The sequence below is a fragment of the Sinocyclocheilus grahami genome, unplaced genomic scaffold, assembly GCF_001515645.1.
Source record: "Sinocyclocheilus grahami isolate Dianchi unplaced genomic scaffold, SAMN03320097.WGS_v1.1 scaffold80.1, whole genome shotgun sequence".
Classification (NCBI taxonomy): Eukaryota; Metazoa; Chordata; class Actinopteri; order Cypriniformes; family Cyprinidae; genus Sinocyclocheilus; species Sinocyclocheilus grahami.
In genome coordinates, this window is record NW_015505259.1 from 1,399,131 (window position 1) to 1,420,035 (window position 20,905).

Consider the following 20,905-nt stretch of genomic DNA (forward strand, 5'->3'; position numbering starts at 1 on the left):
GGCATCTGAGGACTGCTTTGCTTTTGTTCTCTTTTAATTAATGTCCAGATGTTTGATTACATCTTGGGTTCCCTCTTATGTAATAATCTGGGGTTCCCCAGATAAAACTCTTAATTAGTCAAAATTCTCATTATTGAGTTGCATTATGGGATTGAATGAGCACACTTGATAATGTTCACTATGGTCTTGGACGCCACTACAAATGGCTGTTTCATCAAATGGTGTAGCCATTGCGACTATGCAATAAAAGCACAGGCCTTGGAACACCTGTGTCTATGAGACTGCTCACACCCTGCATGGTGAGTACTGCTGGCGTTTTGAAATTTTGTTCCCCACTAGATTATAGCTTCCTTGCTTCTGGTTGGTTGTTATACTGGGGATCTCGAATACTCTTTCCCACAACTAATCCTAACCATAATAGAGGAAACCAGGGCGTCATAATAGTTTGCAGTTAATAGATGAAATAGTTTTTGAGTTAATGAAAAACGGTTTCCATACCTCAGGAAATGTGCTTCATTCTAGAAATCTTAAGAGTATTGACTCGAAGGTGACTAAGCCAGATGCTGCCTTTGTGCTGAAATTACTTAAAGTGATAGAATAAAGATGGACATTTTAAGGTGATGAAAACTGGTCAGGTTCCCTCAAGTTAACGCTTATAACAGTGAGTTAAAATTGAGGTAATGCGCAGTGATGTCTGTGATCGTAGGTAACAAGGATTCAGTACATCACAAGAAGTAGAGACAATAATTTACCCACCAGTCAATGCTCATCAGTCTAGAACTGCATTGAAATGGGCTAATATAAACAGTGAAAAGATATTGAGACTAGTGTTTTTATTTATTTTAATTAGTTCTTGGTGTGGTTCATTCGTGGTTATAAAGTAGATGTGATGCAACCGTTATAATGCATCTGTTATGATTATAGGTCACATAAGAAGACACATTCAATATAACTAGATCATGTTATTTTCATATTAAAATCACATCAGACATTTATCACTCAATTTAAGCCTTTTGGATATGACAGATTACATTAACTTATAATAAAACAAGTATTATTTACACAAGTACATTGTCATCATACCCCCAACTATTGTAATGTGTATAACTCAAGTTTTGTCTGGTTGATGATGCAGCAGTGTGTTCAAATCCATGCATTTAGTCCGGTTCAGTGAACTTCAACAGTTCACCCCTGCTTGGTGCATAAGGAGCAATGAACACTGAAGGGACAATGTAAATAAGAATGCAGTTTAGGATGATTTTGTTGTCTTGAGTCATTGGGGTTTTTGAATGGGATTTAGTTAAATACCAAAAATAAGGTATGTGGTTACCAGATGTTTTTAGATTTTATTCGGTTACACTTTATTTTGATAGTCCACTTTAAACATTTATAACTATAAGTAACTTTGCAACTACATGTCAACTAACTCTCAGAGTAGACTGTTAGGTTAGGTTTAGGGTTAGTAGAATAAGTTGACATATGCTTGCAAAATTTCTTACGTCAGTATGTTGTATGTTGTGGACCCATCAAAATAAAGATTTAGAAGATATTAAGCAGACAGTCTACTAATACTCTAATGACTGCTAGCTGACATGTAGTTGCAAAGTTACTGTTAGTAGAATGTCTAAAGTGGACTATCAAAATAAAGTGTAACCTCTTATTCTACTCCATAGCTTTTGGCTCGAAAAAAGAAAATAAATTGCTAACAAGTGATAGGTTGTTGTGGAAGTTAAACATAATTATGCCTAACAGGAAAACACGTGATGAACCTACTTGTACAGCCTCTTTGTGTTTATGATGCTCTTGCAAACTATTCTAATTCAAACTTTCCTATTTCTAAATTTTTAATAAAGACTAGAATATTTGTCAGAAGCTTAGTGGTGGCAATGTTTAAGGTCATATGACAGTGGTGCTTTATTTATTGACAAACTTTAGGTTTTTACTTCTGGCAATTGCATTTAAGTTATGTGAGGATTAACGTGATGTATAAAAGGGTGTAAGAATCAAACTTATTTTCTACAATAATCCAAACGACAATGGAAAAATCCTACTGGCTTTTTGCCAAGGGAACCAGGTTTGATTACTTGACTACCCCATATCTAAATAAAATAATTTTAGGTGTTTTTTTCTTTCTGTAAATGCTATTTTTACAGAAATAGAAAATAGTCAATAGGAAATGTCATGGTATTCATTATAGAGAGTACTCAAGACAAAAAAAGAACAATATTTTGAGATAGCAATCTTCAAAGTTGATACTCTAAAAGTGTAGAGAATCACTAAGTTTGGGTCTTCCTCCAATTCGACAACCTCCAAAGCAACAACCAACAATTTCACCCCACTAGATTTTCTGTTACCAAACTCCTCCTAAGGGGTTTATTTAAATTTGGCTCAGACCATTGGCCCTTGACCATTCAGGCTTTTTGTTTTAACTGTTCTCAAATAACACATGAACAATTTCATGACAAGATGTCTAAAAACATGTAAAGCAATGCTTTGGGATACTGACATGAAACTCTGCATGTAACCGTACCCTGCAATTATCAACGTGGTAACAGTGCCTCCTACTGTACTACAACAGGCAGTTGTATTGTAAGGATGTTTAATTATATCTTTCAACCACTTTTGTAAAATAATCACCGGGATGTTGCAACCTATTAAATGTACTTGTAACAGATCTGTGACTGTTGTGCTTGACTGTAATTCATTCCAAAAATCACACATGATTTGACAAGGAGTTCGTATAGTCTGCAACAATTTAAGCCTGAATTTTGGAACAATATTTTGAGATAGCAATCTTCAAAGTTGATACTCTAAAAGTGTAGAGAATCACTAAGTTTGGGTCTTCCTCCAATTCGACAACCTCCAAAGCAACAACCAACAATTTCACCCCACTAGATTTTCTGTTACCAAACTCCTCCTAAGGGGTTTATGAGATCTTCATTAAATTTGGCTCAGACCATTGGCCCTTGACCATTCAGGCTTTTTGTTTTAACTGTTCTCAAATAACACATGAACAATTTCATGACAAGATGTCTAAAAACATGTAAAGCAATGCTTTGGGATACTGACATGAAACTCTGCATGTAACCGTACCCTGCAATTATCAACGTGGTAACAGTGCCTCCTACTGTACTACAACAGGCAGTTGTATTGTAAGGATGTTTAATTATATCTTTCAACCACTTTTGTAAAATAATCACCGGGATGTTGCAACCTATTAAATGTACTTGTAACAGATCTGTGACTGCTGTGCTTGACTGTAATTCATTCCAAAAATCACACATGATTTGACAAGGAGTTCGTATAGTCTGCAACAATTTAAGCCTGAATTTTGCCCAACACCAGAAGCTGCTACAGTACAAAAGGATGTTGTTTCTGTCATAAACTAACAAAAAGAGAAACGGATACATATCAAGGCATGGTTTTAAATCTAAAAGCAAGATAATACAGCGGTGCATGAAAACAGAATTGTATCTCCATAAGAACAAAAGGCACAGTAAAAGGCCCTGAGGTATAGAGGCCACCATGGTTTTATGCCCAAAATACTACAAATTCCATGTTTTCAATCCTTGTATTCAAGTGCAATCTTATAGCCATTCATCAATATCTACTGCCAAGGCAAATCAGATATTTTGAGGCATTTACCCCAAATCATTCACAAGAAAAAAAAAAGTTTTGTCTAATAACAATAACGACTTAAGAAAAAGTAAGTGCAGGACATGAACTGCTGCTCTGTATAGATTAGCTCTGATTAAATTAATCTTTACAATGTTGCGTACTTGAATGATACAGTTAAAAAACAATCAAGAGACAACAAAAATGAATTAAATTCATAACACACTCATTAAATGATTCAAAAAAGGTGTTAATTAAAAGAACATTGACATTGTCTTACATTACCACTGCCCAAACTGTTGCCATTTCTAAAACTACCACTAAAGAATCGACTGTCTTTAGGCTTGTTTCAAATCCTGAAGGTCTAAAAAGCCGTCAATAACAAGAATTTCATGAGAAATGTCTTTTAAGTGTATAAGACAGTCAGCAACTAAAATAAAACAAGTCACTTAAAATGGGAGAATAAATCATTTTTTCTCAATTACAATGACCTTTTTGTCCCAAGAAGTATAATTTTAAGCATTTTTCATTTATGAGATGAGATAATTTTCCCTTTTCTGCCCCTCTCTGTTTTTCCCTATTACAGTACAAATGTGCAACACACAAAAAAGTAAGACGATAAACAGCTCAAATTAAAATCTAAATTAGAAAACAAATGGATATACTGTATTATTTGGTCTGTAGAGAACAAAAAGTAAAAGAAAAAACAGTCAGTTTAATGTACCCCCTGTATTTAGATTTGGCACTTTTCCTTTCTGCAGTTAGAGGATTGAACTGGAATAAGTGAGAGCAGAGAATAAGGGTGAGAAGAGAGGAGCTGCTGGAGGCTAAGAGATGGAAGAGGGGATGAAAGAATACACTGTAAAGTTTCACCAATAAATTAGGTACTCCTGATGTAGTAGATATGGTGCAACATCAAGATGCGGAGGAGAAAAAAAAAGATAACATGAAAAGTCCTGAGGGTGTGTAAGTTGAGTGAAATATATGGGCACAACAAGGCTCAGATAATGGCATTAGTGCCACGAAGGCCGACCCCACGGGCAAACTGCTCCAGCAGGCCTGAGATGGCACCAGAAGGGCTTGGAGCCGATGACTTGAGTCCTACTGTAGAGCTGTAAGCTGCAAGGAACAGCTCCCTCACTGCCTCCAACCTCACTTGCCTTTCAGGTACAAATGTACACCTACAAAGAAAAGAGAAAAAAAACATTAAAAAATGCATTTAGCGTCTTAGACTGATGATACACGGGGCAACTTTTTTAACAATGTTGCTTGGGCACTTTTCCATTGAGAATGGGTAACAAATTTCAATCTGGATACTTTAGATTGGTCGTGAGCCCTGTGTCTCACCTGGTTGTCCGTTGACGGCAACATTGCTAAAAAAGTTGCCCAGTGTATCATCAGCCATTCTCTCCCTTCACTTAAAATCACCAATTTTTTTGTGCCTTCCTTAAATACAATATATATATGTATAAAAAAGTCTTCACATATCTTTAGACCTAACAATATCATAAATTTAAAAAAGTAATATTTAAAACATCAGATCGTAATATTACAAGAAAAAAGTTGTAAAGAAAGTAAAACTCAAATTAAATGGTGACCAAAGGTGAGGCCATTTTTGGAATGTCTGGTTCTTTCTCTGGAATAAATTCAGTTTTGTACAAAATGACTGACATGTGTGAATACTAATAATAGCATGGGGCTGATGTGCCAAAAGAACAATAATTTTTTTGGTTTCTTAGTTTTTGGATTTAACTAAATTCTTCACGTTGCAATGATGAAGCTGCTGCCTATTCCTGGGAATGCAGCCTATTCCTATTGTGATAATCTTGACTAATCATGTAAACTATTACTCATTCAATCGCAGTTTTATTGTCAAATTACAAGAATACAGTGAATGAGTTCAGGTGGGGTTGGAGTGTGTATGAGACTCACATTCGTCCGCTGGGACCCTCATCCTGGAAGCTGAATGGAAGAGGAGACTCTGAGGGCACTGGGGGAAGATCATGGATGCTCCCACATCCTGACACAATCTGCCAACTGCCGTAATCTGTGGACAGCGAGGAGCCCGACCGAGCATATTCCACCACTGGCCTGAGATTCAGAAAGAGACAAAATATTAAAAAGATGAATATAACAAGAAAAAAATATGAATAGAGCCCAATTGGGTTGCTCCAATAACAAAATGTAGGCTTTGGTATAATAGCAAGCTCTGGTTCATCTTTATTGAAAATTATTAGTGAAGTGTGTATTTGTCGACAAATGTCAACCCAAGTATATAGTATCATGCACACTACACAAACATGATCTATAAGCACTCAAAATCACAACAAAATAAACTTTGAAAGTACTCACCTCCTTCCTGGTACAGCTAACGGGGTGCTTCCTGTCCGTGTAACATTTTGATCTGAGTGGTTGGATGAGGAAGAGCTTGAGGACTTAAAGGACCCCAGAGGACTGGCCTCAGTCATTACATTAGGTGTTCGCTCCTCTGAAGTGACCGGTCGGTTCCAATGCCCAGAATGAGAAGACAATGGCATGCCTTTCCTCCTGTGATACACACTAAATACGTCAACATTATTTAAAACAGCAACTGTGAAGTCAGGAAAATGTATTCACATAAAAATGTGAACAAGAAACTGAAAATAATGACATGGCCACTTTCTATGGCAGGTCGCATATATCTTATGATTGGACAGTGTGCACGAGATCCATGTGTAACCACAATCTCCGTCTGGCTACCTGACTGATCCTGCCAGTAACAGGCAGGCAAGTGCATTCATACTAATAAGGTGCCATTAAAGGTGCTTGTTTAATTTTAATTTTGTAAGCCTTACCCATTAGAAGCCTGTGGTCCAGTGGTAATCAGGTCTGTAGCTTCTGCAAGTAGACTGGAGGGAGCAGATGTATCTTCTGTGATGAGAGAGAAATCACTACTCAAACTTGTCACACTACCCCGATCTCTGGGCTCTGAGAGAGAGAGGGGAAGACAGAAAGAAAGACAGACAGAAGGAAAGAGAGACAGACAGACAGACCGACAGAAAGAAAGAAAGACAGAAAGAAAGAAAAGCATGTAAAATCTGTAGCCTATTTAAAAACTCTAACTTCCTGCAGGGCAACCACAAACAGATTGGTTTTGTATAACTTGTAAGATCTTATAATCATTAGCATAAAGGTTTGTGAATCTGCTGCTTGACTACTGTAGTCAGAATAATCACTGAATCACTCATTTTAATGAAAGTCAATTCTGAAAAATGGCAGAAATTTTGAAAATAAAACGTACTTAACTGGCAGAGGTCATCGACTGTGAAGTCAGCATCTTTGAATTGAGAATTTTTTCTTCTGTTACAGTAAAACAAAAAAGAAAAAGAAAAAACAAACAGACATCAATACAGTCACAGACTGCAAATATCTGGGTCATTGAGAAATTTAGCAGAACAGAATACATGTCACCAAATTTAGCATATCAGATTTTTCTCTCTGAAACCATCACAGAACCTATGAAGATGCTTAACTTACAGCCTGCCCTATTTGTGGAATTGAATGAAATTTTAAAAATAAATTAATTGGAATTGATTTCTGTTAAACAATTTGATGAATTAAAACTTTGTTGTGTTTGACTAGATAATGCATACAAAATTTCACACCAATCATCTAACTGATCTGTGAGGAATTTGATTTTAATTTATCTAATCTAAAATAGTAAAAATTATCACAGAAATCCACACAGCCATTTGATTTGGAGGTACAGACAGATAGAGAGGAACAATAAGCCCTTTGTCAGCATCAAGCTCACAATGAAATTTTGTAAAAACTGGATATTTTGTTCACATGTTTTAGATGTTTCGGGTAATTAGGCCATGCTTATAACGACTGATGGTCCAGTAGATATCACACCGAATTCAAAGTTCAACATGTATTTGATAATTATTGACCTATGGACACCAAATAATCCTCTTGCACTGGGAGGTTTTTTTTTCAACTTTGGCAAAATTCCAAGGACTAGTTTGAACTGATGAACTGATTGCCTCAGGAAACATTTCTGTCAAAGCAAAGTTGTTTTGGGTGAGAAGGCTTATAATAAAGACGTACATTGACAAAAGCCTTTAATTCCAAAAATATAAGGCTCTTGAGCCTGTGACAAACACTTGAAAAGTTACAGGACAAAATGCTTTATTGCCACATTTTCAATTACTGATCTAGAGATTTAAAAGTATATTTGTAATGTTTTTGTTGAGATTAAAAAAAATGTTTTTTTTAAAAACAACTAAGAAACGGTTGGCAAAAGTACGTTATGACATTTTTAATCGTTTTTTTAGAAGGTTTAAACCGACACCACTGGCTCTTGAGTGAAAAGTCCTTCTGCAGTACATAAAACAAATGAGTCAACCAATGGCTATGTAAAATATAGAATTTAATGCAAAATAAAAAATGGCTGCATGTTATTATGGCCAAAATAGGAACACTGTGCATCATATGCTCCCATATACAGCAAGGAATAAGAAGAGACCAGTCTTATAATTTTAGATAAAATTAGCAAGTTATGAGAAAAAAAAGTTCATATTACTTCATATTTCTTAATCTTAACATTCTCCAACTCTTTATGCATACACACTTCAAAATCGAGATGAGAACTGACCTGTGCTAAAATGATTGGTTACTGCACCATTTATTAAAATTTATTTTTAAAAATCACATCCTCAAAACCAACCACATATGGCTGCACCAAAACAGGACAGGCCAATGTCTACCAGCAATTTAAACACACAGAAAAACAGAAAAAAGAACAGAACAGAAAGAGGTTTAAAAGCTTAAAAGCTATCAAATTATTCTATTCTACACATACTCATGAGACACAAAGATGATTTTTGTATTTAAAATCTGAAGTCAGATAGCTTACCTTTGTTTTTTTATGACTGAAAATGTGTCACAAACAATATGCTTCAGAAAATTGAAGCAGAAAAAGAAAATCTAGGAGAGAGAATATCAAAAGTCAAATTGATTTTATATAACTGACACATGAACAATCTGTCTGGGAGGTGCACACTAAACAATAATTAAACAATCTAAATCACATTAATTGTACTCCATTCATAGCTAACATATTCTTTGCATAAATATTAAATATGTGTAGTCTCACCTCCTCCCCCTTAGAGAGCCGATCAGGCAGCATGTGACTATAGAAAAGGACAAAATAAAAAATTGAGAATTAGAATATACTTTTTTTGTTGTTGCATATCTAATGATGGCAGATCAAACATCACTTTCTGCAGACATATTTTTCTTTTTTCGCCCTTCAGACTACCTTTAGGAAATATATGTATATTTATGTTGTAGAACAAAAATTTAAAGACTCAAGTAATGTTAACAAAATAAATGTTTTGTGCGTATCGCTTATAACTTAAAAAAAGTTAATCAAGGGGCTCAAATCAATCAAAATTAATCTAAAGCTATAATGTCGTTTACAAAGTCCCATGGCACACTGCAGGTCACATACTTTTTGGGCTTCATGTGCCAGTCAAATAAGTGCCAAGAGATGAATGAGAATGTTCATGAATGCTTTAGGTACATCAGAACTCCTTGCAGAGTTAATTGTGTGCATTCAATAATAGTAGAGCCAATGTGTACATGCATAAAATTAGTTAAGGTCAGTAACTTAGTAATGTTACCTTGAAATGTGATTTATTTTATATATATTCTTTTTATTTTTAGAGAAAATAATTTTTAAAATACCATATCATTAAAATATTTATCTTATTGTTATGTTGCAAACTTTTAATATTGGTACATTCCTAGACAATTACTGCGTAAATGAAACAGGAATGAGACTAACCCAAAAAGAAACCAGTCATATGCTATAGTCAGGTAAAGGATCTCGGACGGCTCCAGACTGGCATGAATGGCACCGTCCTATAAAAATTCAAAATGAATTCAACACAAAGAAAGGTACAGAAAGAAGAAATGTGGATATTTAGCAAGGTGGAGTGAATATTTGATATAAAATGAAGACATATGTAATGAGAGGCAGAGGAATTAATACTTGCCGCCCACAAAGAAAGTCTGAGCAGAGATACAAAGAGAGGTGTCCTGTCCCAGCCTGATATACAGTGCACCAGTAAACCGTTCTCATCTGCAGACAATAACATTCCAAAAAGTTATCCAAAACTAAACAGACTAGTGAACCATGTTTGGTGCAGACGTGTGTGAAAGTGCAGTAATTTACCATCAGAGTTGATGATGTGTAGAAGCAGTTTCAGATAGTTCTGAGTCTGCTGCACCAGGTCCCATGACTAAAAAAAGATGAAGACAACAATTACCAAATACAAAATCATAAATGTACATACACATAATTTAAGTCTGTGGATCAGTGCATCCAGCATTCTTTATTAACCTTTGTCAGAACCATCAAGCTATAGTGTTCATTGTGTCTACTAATGAACAGTGATGATTATTTTTAATTTTATTTTTCAATTAAACTGAAGACTCCTAAAAGCCTCTGGTCAATGTAGTACTCTCACTCCAAGAATACATCAGTAAGGTTTGTGCCTTGACATTAATTACTTAACTGTTTGACAAAAATGCTACAAATTTAATATCAAATTATCTAAAAAGATAGAGACATTTTGCAGGTAGAGTCGTCTGCTTCAACATTTTTTGAATGTGAAGGCAATCAGAGTTTAGATCCAGCTTGTCCCATTTCCTTAAACCCAATCCAATTCCTGTCTATCTAAAAGACAGTCAAGAAAATGTATGAGACTCTGAGTACCTGATATTCACTCCAGTTGATGTTAAGGTTTTTTGTAAAGCAAGCAGGGATTGTCAGAGGAGCATCCACATAGTCCTATACACACACAACCAAAAGTGATGGTCAGCGAAAGAACAACTGTACTTATAGAAACAGTTTCTGTTGAACTTCTAATAAAGTTTTTAATTAAATAAGTTTGTTTATAGACCTGATTCCAGTTGAAGACAAGCCCTTCTGCTGTGTAATCTCTGTCTTTATATTCCCTGAAGAATTCACATCCTGAAAACAAGTGCATGAAACAACTAATATTACAGCTACAATGTAATGAATATAGCCATTGAATAAGTAGAAAAGAAGACTAATTGTTTTTTAAAAACAAAATGATATCAGCATAAAGAAGATCTATACCTGGATAAGGCACAGAGAGTAGGGTGAAGTCAGCATAGCGTTGGGCCTTGTCCACCTTTTCTGAGGAAGTCACACTGAAGACAAACACAAAATTGTAAAGAGAGTAAGAGATCATCGAGAAAGGAGAGAAATCATTGTCTCACAGACATGAACAAAATGTAAGTCAACACACAGCCACGTCATAATGAATACTGGGGCCAGGGTCCAAAATTAACTCCCGCAATGTAGTTTAAAACATGTTAGTATGAAGACGGATTTGAAAAATGGCAAAGGCCACAGAATAAACTGCAGCATGATAACTACAAAGTTGTCCAAAATCAGCCATTGTTGTTAAATTTTAAAGACTTCAATGAGTGAGCACACATGTATGTACATCAAAAAATGGAGCCAAAAAGACAAAGGTGCACATCAAATTTATGATAGAAATTATATTTTAAAAGAAGTTTCACATACATTTACAAGAAAATATATGTCAGTAACATGTTACTATGTTTAGAGGCATGAATGTGTGTTTATTTTTTTCATTTTACAAGCTTTTTGTTTTCTGTATTATCTATAATGTCTCTTCTATACTAGTTATTATACTAATGTGGGGAAACACAATGCTTACTTTGTATGTTTATATTGAACCTTTTTGGCACAAAATGTAGAATAAATTTAGAATAGAAAATAAAAACTTCTTGGATCCTGATAATGGCTTTGGTTTTGGGTCTGAAAGACCTACATTATTTATGACATAACATTTACTAAAATTCAGAGAATGGCACATCATGTAAATTTTTAAAAAGCATTCTAACATGAATGTAATAAAGTTCACTCACTTGAGGCCAAACTTGACCTTCTTATTCTCTACCATGAGGTCACAGATGTAGCGTACAGACAAATACTTCAACAGCTTAATGTCAGAGCCCCTAACCTTATCAAACAACTGTGAATCATTATTCCTGTAGAGTGACAAAGAAAGACCAGAATAAGATGATTAGAAGACAAATATTTTCTTACAAAACGCACACAAAATCAGTTATGTCACAATTCACAGGAGCAAGCCAGAACCATTGTTAAACTACTTATCTATGTCTATAACTGTCTATATAATTGAAATATTTGGCTCCTTGAAAGATTGTGTTCCTTGCCAGCTTATCTTACCGAACTGCACAGTCATCCTCCAGAACCTCTTCAGCATCACCAAAGGTGTCATCTGAACCCCCTGCAATAGTTTGAGATTAAACCTAATGCAATCCAAAAAGTAATGTCTACAGCTACATGTACACTGCCCTACAGTTTAAGCTCTCTTGAATGACTCTCATGAGTGAATGACTGTAGCTTGAGAAGTTCAACCATGTTAGAAATGTTACAATAATCTCTTCAAGGTATTAATCAATGGATGTAGTTATACCAATTACCAATACAATCTGAAAATCTATCTCGTAATGCAGGGGTGTCCAATTCTGCTCCTGGAGGGCCAACATCCTGCAGAGTTTAGCTCAAACCCTAATTTAATAGACTTGAATCAGCTATTTAAAGTCTTTAGGCTTACTAGAAACTATCAGACAGGTGTGTTGTGGGAAGTTGGAGCTAAACTTTGCAGGATGCTGGCCCTTCACAAGCAAGATTGGACACCCTTGTTCTAATGTGTATACATAAGAATCTTTACCTTTGTAATATTTTCACAGTTCAGTTTAAGTGACTGAAATTGTGCCTTTACTGCATGATTTTTATTTGGGTTTTGCTGTCAGGGACAGATATTTGAGGTCTGTGACAAAAAACCCAGACCACAGCCAAGCAGGTGTTTGAACTGGTTCAGTGACTAGATCTGAGCCTATGTCACAAACACTGCAATATTTTCAAGGATGTTTGATATTATTGTCTCATAATCCTGAAGTGTGATTGCTACAGCCAATCGAGATAATAAAGGAGGAGGATGGAAGTTCAACACGATATGACTAGTCTTGTGTGAATTTATATGAGAAAACAGATTTATTGCCATTGACCATGGATGTCTTTTGGACTCAAGGCTTACATAAGTCCACAAATCTATAACTCCGTCTTGTTTACCAGTGGTGGATCAATGGCTTTAACTGACTGCCCAAATGAGTTTTAATGACACCAGGACCATCACAAATAGCCCACTGACATGTGAATAACAAACTAATTTGTTAACTTATTTACAAATGGGTGTAAATGTTGACAGAAGTTCTATGGGTAATCAAATGGGTTCTATGACAGGAGTTTGGGGGAAAGGTTATATATACTCCATTATAGGCAATTGTCCCCATTTATATTTTGGCATATGGGTGCATGTTAGGGGAAGCCGTTTTGTTGCATGCCGCTTTAAATGCTAATGAGCTTTGCTATCCCCGCCCCTCTCTTCTGTGGGGTGACAGGCAGTTCTCTGAGAGACTGTTTACTTTAGCCGCATTTAGCTGCAAAACTTGCTAACAGCACGCTATTAGGAAAGGTGATTTGCAAAGATTCATAAAAAAAAACTTATACTCCTTCTGCAGGTGAAGCTGGATCACGAATGATCGCGCGAAGATAAACGCATTTAGGTAGATCGGGGGGCGCATTCCCTTCAAAAACAAACAATCCACTGCTCAGCGGCTCAGATGTCAGGAGTAAATGAAGACTGCTATGTTCATTATTACATCCAACAACAAAAGACCTCAATCGCTTAGGAGACATTCTTGTCTACATCTGCTCCGGCGGTGAAACATGGCGGACTGATGACCACTGTTTCCAACTCTCGCGAGACAAATAAGCAATCGCAGCTTTAAAAACAAGCTCAATATTTTTTGATGATTTATTATCATCAATATTATTTATTATCAATTATTTATTACCAATAAATGAGCCTGCAACATTAAACTGAAACTACTCTTTTATCTGAAAAGCAAAAACAGAAGCTATTTTACAAAAATCGGCAAACTGCAACAAAAGTGGGACTCTTCTGTGGGGTGACAGGCAGTTCTCTGAGAGACTGTTTACTTTAGCCGCATTTAGCTGCAAAACTTGCTAACAGCACGCTATTAGGAAAGGTGATTTGCAAAGATTCATAAAAAAAAACTTATACTCCTTCTGCAGGTGAAGCTGGATCACGAATGATCGCGCGAAGATAAACGCATTTAGGTAGATCGGGGGGCGCATTCCCTTCAAAAACAAACAATCCACTGCTCAGCGGCTCAGATGTCAGGAGTAAATGAAGACTGCTATGTTCATTATTACATCCAACAACAAAAGACCTCAATCGCTTAGGAGACATTCTTGTCTACATCTGCTCCGGCGGTGAAACATGGCGGACTGATGACCACTGTTTCCAACTCTCGCGAGACAAATAAGCAATCGCAGCTTTAAAAACAAGCTCAATATTTTTTGATGATTTATTATCATCAATATTATTTATTATCAATTATTTATTACCAATAAATGAGCCTGCAACATTAAACTGAAACTACTCTTTTATCTGAAAAGCAAAAACAGAAGCTATTTTACAAAAATCGGCAAACTGCAACAAAAGTGGGAACAAAACTCATCTCCAATCATCTGTGAGCAGAATAGGATTGGAGAGATCGAAAAGGAGGAAGACACAAGAGCTTCAAAGGGGAGCTGTAACATAGCCACATATTTATAACCTACTAAAATATAGGCTATTCGAACCATATTTACTCTTAGTATTATTATAGGACTACTTGTTTTTTTATTACAGCCCGTGATAATTAATACATTACAAAAACATTGTAAAAATAAAAAATTAGGCTAAAAGAAAGTCATCCCACTCCTCTACGTCTACTTGGATTACAGCATCACACGCCTTATTTTTGAACGTGATTTTTCTCTAAAGAGGGCGAGGAGGGGGCGGAACATTTGGCAAATTACGCTGCAGCACTTATATTATTGCACTGGTTGGCTATTAACTGCAGACAGAGTGTCATTCAATGCATTGGAGAATACAGCAAACATAAATAAAGAAACGAAGTTGCTTGTCAGATTTCCCTAACAAGCAACCTTTTTTTTTTTTTTTTTTTAATAATCCCAAAAAAATAGCAACCTGCCACCCGGGATTTTTTCACGCAACTTTACAAAATAAGAAGCCCAAAGTCACGTATAATACGCGGACTTGTCAAATCTGCTGATGACAGCTCACTCAGGGCGGGTCTAAGGTAAAGCAGTGTCAGTCAGCAATCGTGGGAGGGCCTGGGTCTGTGTGACGTCACACAGACAGGCATCTGAGAATGGCTTTATTTGAGAAAGGGGTAATGATTTTAAAAACCACTGGGTGGATTTTTATCATTATAGGGTGGTTGTGTACACACACTGCCAACACACATTTATGTTCAAACAACATGTAGAAGTGCATTTCGCATATGACCCCTTTAACTGCAGAAGTAGTTACACTAAACAAAGTAGATTAACATTTATATATCAGTAATTAAAAGGTAATTACAATGTAGTGAGTGATGAATCAAAGTATGTAGGCTACTTGTGTTTGAGTAACTACAAGTTCCATGTTTTGTTTTAACATTTGATTGAACACTACTATAATGGAACTGTATAATATCAGATGCAAGATCCTGGTTTATTACTAACCTAACTTTAGTTTATCTCTCAAGAAAGCCCCAAATTCATCACATTTAATGTTTCAAAAATTTCCAAATGGTATCTGGGTGATATTTTAAAGAATTGTCAGAATTCAATGGTTGTTTTGGTTCTTTGAGACCAGAGCTGCTCTGATTGCATTATTTAAAATTATTTAAATCATAATTTCATCATTATTTAAAAACATAAGTAGTGTTGACAGGCTGTACATGTCAAAATGTTTATCTGATTATGGTTGTTTCCTTACATTACTGTTAACAGTGATAAAAAAAAATATTGAAATACCTTATATGAATAAATATTAGCAAAAGTGCATACATAAAATATATTAGAAATAAAGATTTTTATAAATAACAAACCATAGGAATTAACATTTTTTTTATATTTTAAATTTTGTGAGAGCATATTGAAACTTGTCATGCATAAGTAGTGGCACAGGGTGGCACACATACCATTTAAATGAAAACATGAGCTCATTGATGTAATTTAATCAGTCTGCCATTTTTTCCATTAGTTACTCCTGCTTGGAGGCTTCTATAAAAATGTAGTTGATATGTGGTGTGTGTTTCAACTAATATGCAACGCTTACACATTTACTAGAGCATGAATTGTAAATTACTACATCAAAAAAATAAAGTATAAGACTTTTGTTAAGGCATATATCATTGGCAGTGCAGCAATATAGGAATTAAGCCACATTGATGATGTTCTTCTTTTACAATAAAAATCATGGTTTCTTTCAAGAATCTCTTTTCAGAGAAATAAGGCAAAACATAAATATAAAATGCTTATTCCCATTGACTTTTTCCCAACATAACTAACAACCAATCTGTCAACTACTGTGTCTCTTCAGTAGACTAAAAGAGACAGCAATGTTTTTACCTCTCTTTATGGTTGTCTGAAGATTCATATTCCAGAAACACAATCTTCCGTGGGTAGTGACCACACACGTCCCCATTGGTGTTGTGGATGATACTGTACTTGTAGTCCCGGCCAAACAGCTCCAAACAGCGCTTCTCTATTCTCTCTACCTAAAAATACATATAAAATGCATACATAATACATACATAACATTTTAAAAGCTTTTTTAAGACCCTTTCACAAAGCAAAAAATTATCACAAGATTATCAGAAGAACAAGAACGTTCAACCCTCTAATTTCAGCAACAAACAGAAAGAGATATGACTCCGAAGTAAAGTAATTAACTTTTTTGGATGTTGAAATATAATCATCATCAGATCAGCAGTAAAAATAATTTGCAGTTTTTTGGTCAATTAAATTATATTGAGTACTTTTGTTTGTATTGTATATTTTGATTTTCTTATATCATCACTCATTTCATCACCCATTTACAATAATTTATCTGTTAACACCATTGTGATGCATTCACACTGATTTGGCCATATTCTTATCTCTGCATGAGTGTTTAAGTGTACAAATCAGTTTAACTGTGCAACCAGTTAAACAACTACTGCCTGTGAAATATGACAATGGTTATGTCATTTTGACAGAACCTGCATTATTTCCCTGGACTTTCATCATCTCGAAACACACGTAGGTCTGAGACAACACCTAATGTTAACCACAGCACTGAGCCATGGTGCTTATTGCAGACAATGCAAGTTCGAACCTGAAATCAGCCTGTTTTACTACGCTTGATCTACACCATAACAATATATATGGCTGTTTGCATTCATATTATATATACATTTAGGGCTACACAATTAATCAAATTTCTAATCGCAATTACAATTACGGATGCCACAATTACGTAATCGTTCAAAGCGACAATTAATCATTCAAAGTCCACTTATGTTATTCTGCGCGCTTAAGAATAATACCATGAAAAATAAACCATGCATATTTTTACTTTTTTTATTTAAAGAAGAAACCAATCCCATGTTTAGTTCACATTTGAGGCTTAATACTATAGAAAAGCAATAAATGGTAGTTAAGAGTGTTTTCATCTAAAAAATATGGCACGCGGTTGCTTCAAACAATGGTATAAATATCATTCAATGTAAATTGTGATAATCGTAATTAATAATCGCAATTTCAAAGGAATAATCAACCATTATGATTTTTGCCATAATCATGCAGCCCTATATACATTCTATTATATTACATTCTGCATCCCCAATACATGGTCTTTTAGTTACTACGGCCAATCACAATTACTGTGGTCTATATAAACAGGACATAGTTTTGAAGAGGTGCACTTTAGGTTACAGAGAAGTATAAAGCAGTCTTTATGGTCGTGGGTTAGTTTTAACTACTATGATGATGCATCAGAACACAAGCATCATCTCGAATCCCCTCCCCCCTTAATGAAATTAGCATAAAGGTTAATAAAAATTAAAAAAAGTAAGAAAATATCTAACATGTATTCATTTTTTTCTCTGCCTAATCTGTGACTTTGGAAAGAAAAGACTCATGACTCATGAAATCAATTTCCCTTTGGAAGTTCCTTAAAGTCATACGAGCTGCTTCCAGTTGCTGTTAAGAAAAATTATTTAATTATGAAACAGTATGAAGTAATTACATTTAATGTTATTAATTTTTACTTATATCACATGACATTTTCAAAGTCATTAATTCATTTATCATTATTATTTTATTTATTTACTTATTCGTTTTCGAATTCACATTAAACCAACAGGAATACAAAGACTACGTCTAGTTTTAACTACTATGATGATGCATCAGAACACAAGCATCATCTCGAATCCCCTCCCCCCTTAATGAAATTAGCATAAAGGTTAATAAAAATAAAAAAAAAGTAAGAAAATATCTAACATGTATTCATTTTTTTCTCTGCCTAATCTGTGACTTTGGAAAGAAAAGACTCATGACTCATGAAATCAATTTCCCTTTGGAAGTTCCTTAAAGTCATACGAGCTGCTTCCAGTTGCTGTTAAGAAAAATTATTTAATTATGAAACAGTATGAAGTAATTACATTTAATGTTATTAATTTTTACTTATATCACATGACATTTTCAAAGTCATTAATTCATTTATCATTATTATTTTATTTATTTACTTATTCGTTTTCGAATTCACATTAAACCAACAGGAATACAAAGACTACGTTGATATGAATTTGGCAGGTGTTTTAAACGACACTTTGTTTTTACTTTATCACCTTTTATATGACATTGACCTATTTAACGCCTGCTTTGAATTATGGGAAGGGACTGACTGATGTTTTCAGTCTTACCGACGGGGTGACCTCCTTCGCTCTGTACTGACTCTTAGAGAACACATAGATCAGATCGGTTATCTCCTCGCTCCGGCTAGCCATCATCGAGCCGTCACCCGCCTTCTGCTCGATCCGAACCCGCCCTTCACTAAATAGCGCAGCTCCCTGGGGCCGAGAGGGTCCTCCAGGCCATCCCTTCAGGGCAAGCTTCTTCCTCACCGCCCGCTTTAAGGCGCCGGGGCCGGAGCGGGTGGCGCGTCCCGAGTTCAGGGTCCTGGCGGGATGATTCCCCTCCACAGTCCTGGTGATCAAAATAGCCCGTTACCGACGGTAACGTTACTAGACGTCACGAGAAAGACTTCAAGACTTCTCGCCGCTATTATATCTCCAATCAGCAAAAAGAAAGAGTTCTGTACTTCATTTATAATGAAAGCCCCGTTTCGGTGTGTCTTTGCTTTCCCAGCACTCACGTCAAAACACCGCATCCCACAAAATCTCAACACCCGGTCACCAATCACAGGAAATCCGCACGACTTTTTATCCTCGAGTCTTCACGCGCTGTTTACCCTTGAGTTTTATAATCGACTTGATTTCGACCTGGAGACAAAACATTCAGTGTTGTTTACAACGCCAAAACGGTCAGCTATGTGTAAAGGGATACAATAGAGCAGTTTGTAATGTTGCAATGAAATCTATCCGTGTTGGATATAGCTAAGGAACTTTAACCAGGGCCAGTAGTAAACAGGAAACTGAAGTGATCATGTGATCAATACTTCCTGAAAGGTGACGTCAAGTTGCGTTGTCTGCCATTTCAGCCGAGAGCGTATTGGTCTTGCATTTGCCCAAAGGTTTAAATTAGTATTAGATTCAGCAATTGATTAAAATAAATCGGAGTTCATTAGAAACAGGCATATATTTCGTGATGGGCAAATGAAGCCTCGTGAAACACTGAGGCTTTCCTCTTGACTGTTTCGGGAAAAGATTCAAAGCTTCGAGTGTGTTGACAACAGCGCCATCTGGTGGTCAATAAAAATATAAGTCAAAAGTCTGTGAAAGACGAAGCATCCACCACACATTCCATAGATCGGTTCAAGTTACGTGCACAAATAAAAGCCTAACAAGTGTGTGTTTGTTGAATTTCTGTCTCTGATCAATTAATTTACCCATTAAACTGCATTTTAATACCAGTACGAATATCATAATAGAGGAATAATATAGGCTACGCATATGAATTGCATTATATATTAAATGTATCTAAAATGTAACTGAATAAGTTAGAATTAAAACTTACTCATAAAGTATGATCTGGGGGATCGAACATTTCGACAGGTAAAAAGTGGACAGAAAAAGGGAAGTTTCGTTTGTCATTGATCACATGATTTCTGTTAACAACACAAGCTTCGAATCGAGGCTTCATCTGGCACGCCCCTACATTTATTCTCGACACAAGCTCCGATGCCTCGGTTCAAATGTCACATCGCTACATATATTTAAAGGGGTCATAAGATGCGATTTCAATTTTTCCTTTCTTTTTGGAGTGTTACAAGCTCTTAGTGCATAAAGAAGATCTGTAAAGTTGCAAAGACTAGTCTCAAATCCAAAGAGCATTCTTTATAAAAGTTCAGAGTCAACCACGCCTACCTAAAACGGCTCGTTCTAACATGCCCCCACATATCTACGTCACGATGTGGGAAGATTTGCATAACTCCACCCAAATGTTCACACAAAGAAAGAAGGCGTAACTTTTATTCTTGCTGTAGTATTGTTGTTGCCGCCTCCGCCATGTCCTGAAGGCACTGTGTGTTTCGTTGTGAAAGCGAAACTACTTTGTTTGGCCTTCCAAAAGAGGACGATAGCCGCTTCGTCATGCCTGGAGCTGATAGTTTAACGGTATAACTACTGCCATGTCAGCAGCAGCCTTTTCATCTATTTGCTATAATTATCGCTTGCATTGTGCCTTCAGTGGAGGGTTTGGATCCACCCTATCTCTTGGCTGTAATGTTACAACTAGGTATCATGAGGTATGTGCAGCTTTTGCAACTTGTTTGCCGTTTCACTCACAGTAACAAGTCAAGTCACCTTTATCTATATAGCGCTTTTAACAATACAGATTGTGTCAAAGCAACTGTACAGCATTCAATACGAAAATAGTGTGTCAATAATGCAAAATGACAATAGTACATACTCAATTTTCAGTTAAAGGCTGTTCATCATTGAATTCAGTGATGTCATCATACAGCTCAGTTCAGTTTAAATAGTATCTGTTAGGGATGGGAAGAGTCACCGATTCGCTCGGTGCATTGGCAAAAAAAGTTAACGATGCGATGCATCGGTTTAAAAAGTGTGC

The 20,905-nt window shown here is 35.8% G+C and overlaps 1 protein-coding gene across 1 annotated transcript; it reads right to left on the reverse strand.

Annotated features, from left to right (window-relative positions):
• Nucleotides 1-3,302: 3,302 nt before the first annotated feature.
• On the reverse strand, nucleotides 3,303-19,306 carry LOC107586366 (myotubularin-related protein 14-like). The gene is made up of 18 exons (XM_016273686.1): nucleotides 18,577-19,306; nucleotides 16,241-16,389; nucleotides 12,045-12,088; nucleotides 11,912-11,972; nucleotides 11,587-11,709; nucleotides 10,766-10,839; nucleotides 10,566-10,636; nucleotides 10,379-10,453; nucleotides 9,836-9,902; nucleotides 9,657-9,742; nucleotides 9,446-9,522; nucleotides 8,753-8,789; nucleotides 8,513-8,583; nucleotides 6,896-6,954; nucleotides 6,450-6,582; nucleotides 5,968-6,162; nucleotides 5,548-5,706; nucleotides 3,303-4,796 (listed from the first exon to the last, which is right to left on the reverse strand). Exons 1-18 carry the CDS (start codon nucleotides 18,661-18,663, stop codon nucleotides 4,616-4,618), a joined length of 1,749 nt encoding a protein of 582 aa, XP_016129172.1. The 5' UTR covers nucleotides 18,664-19,306; the 3' UTR covers nucleotides 3,303-4,615.
• Nucleotides 19,307-20,905: the final 1,599 nt, after the last annotated feature.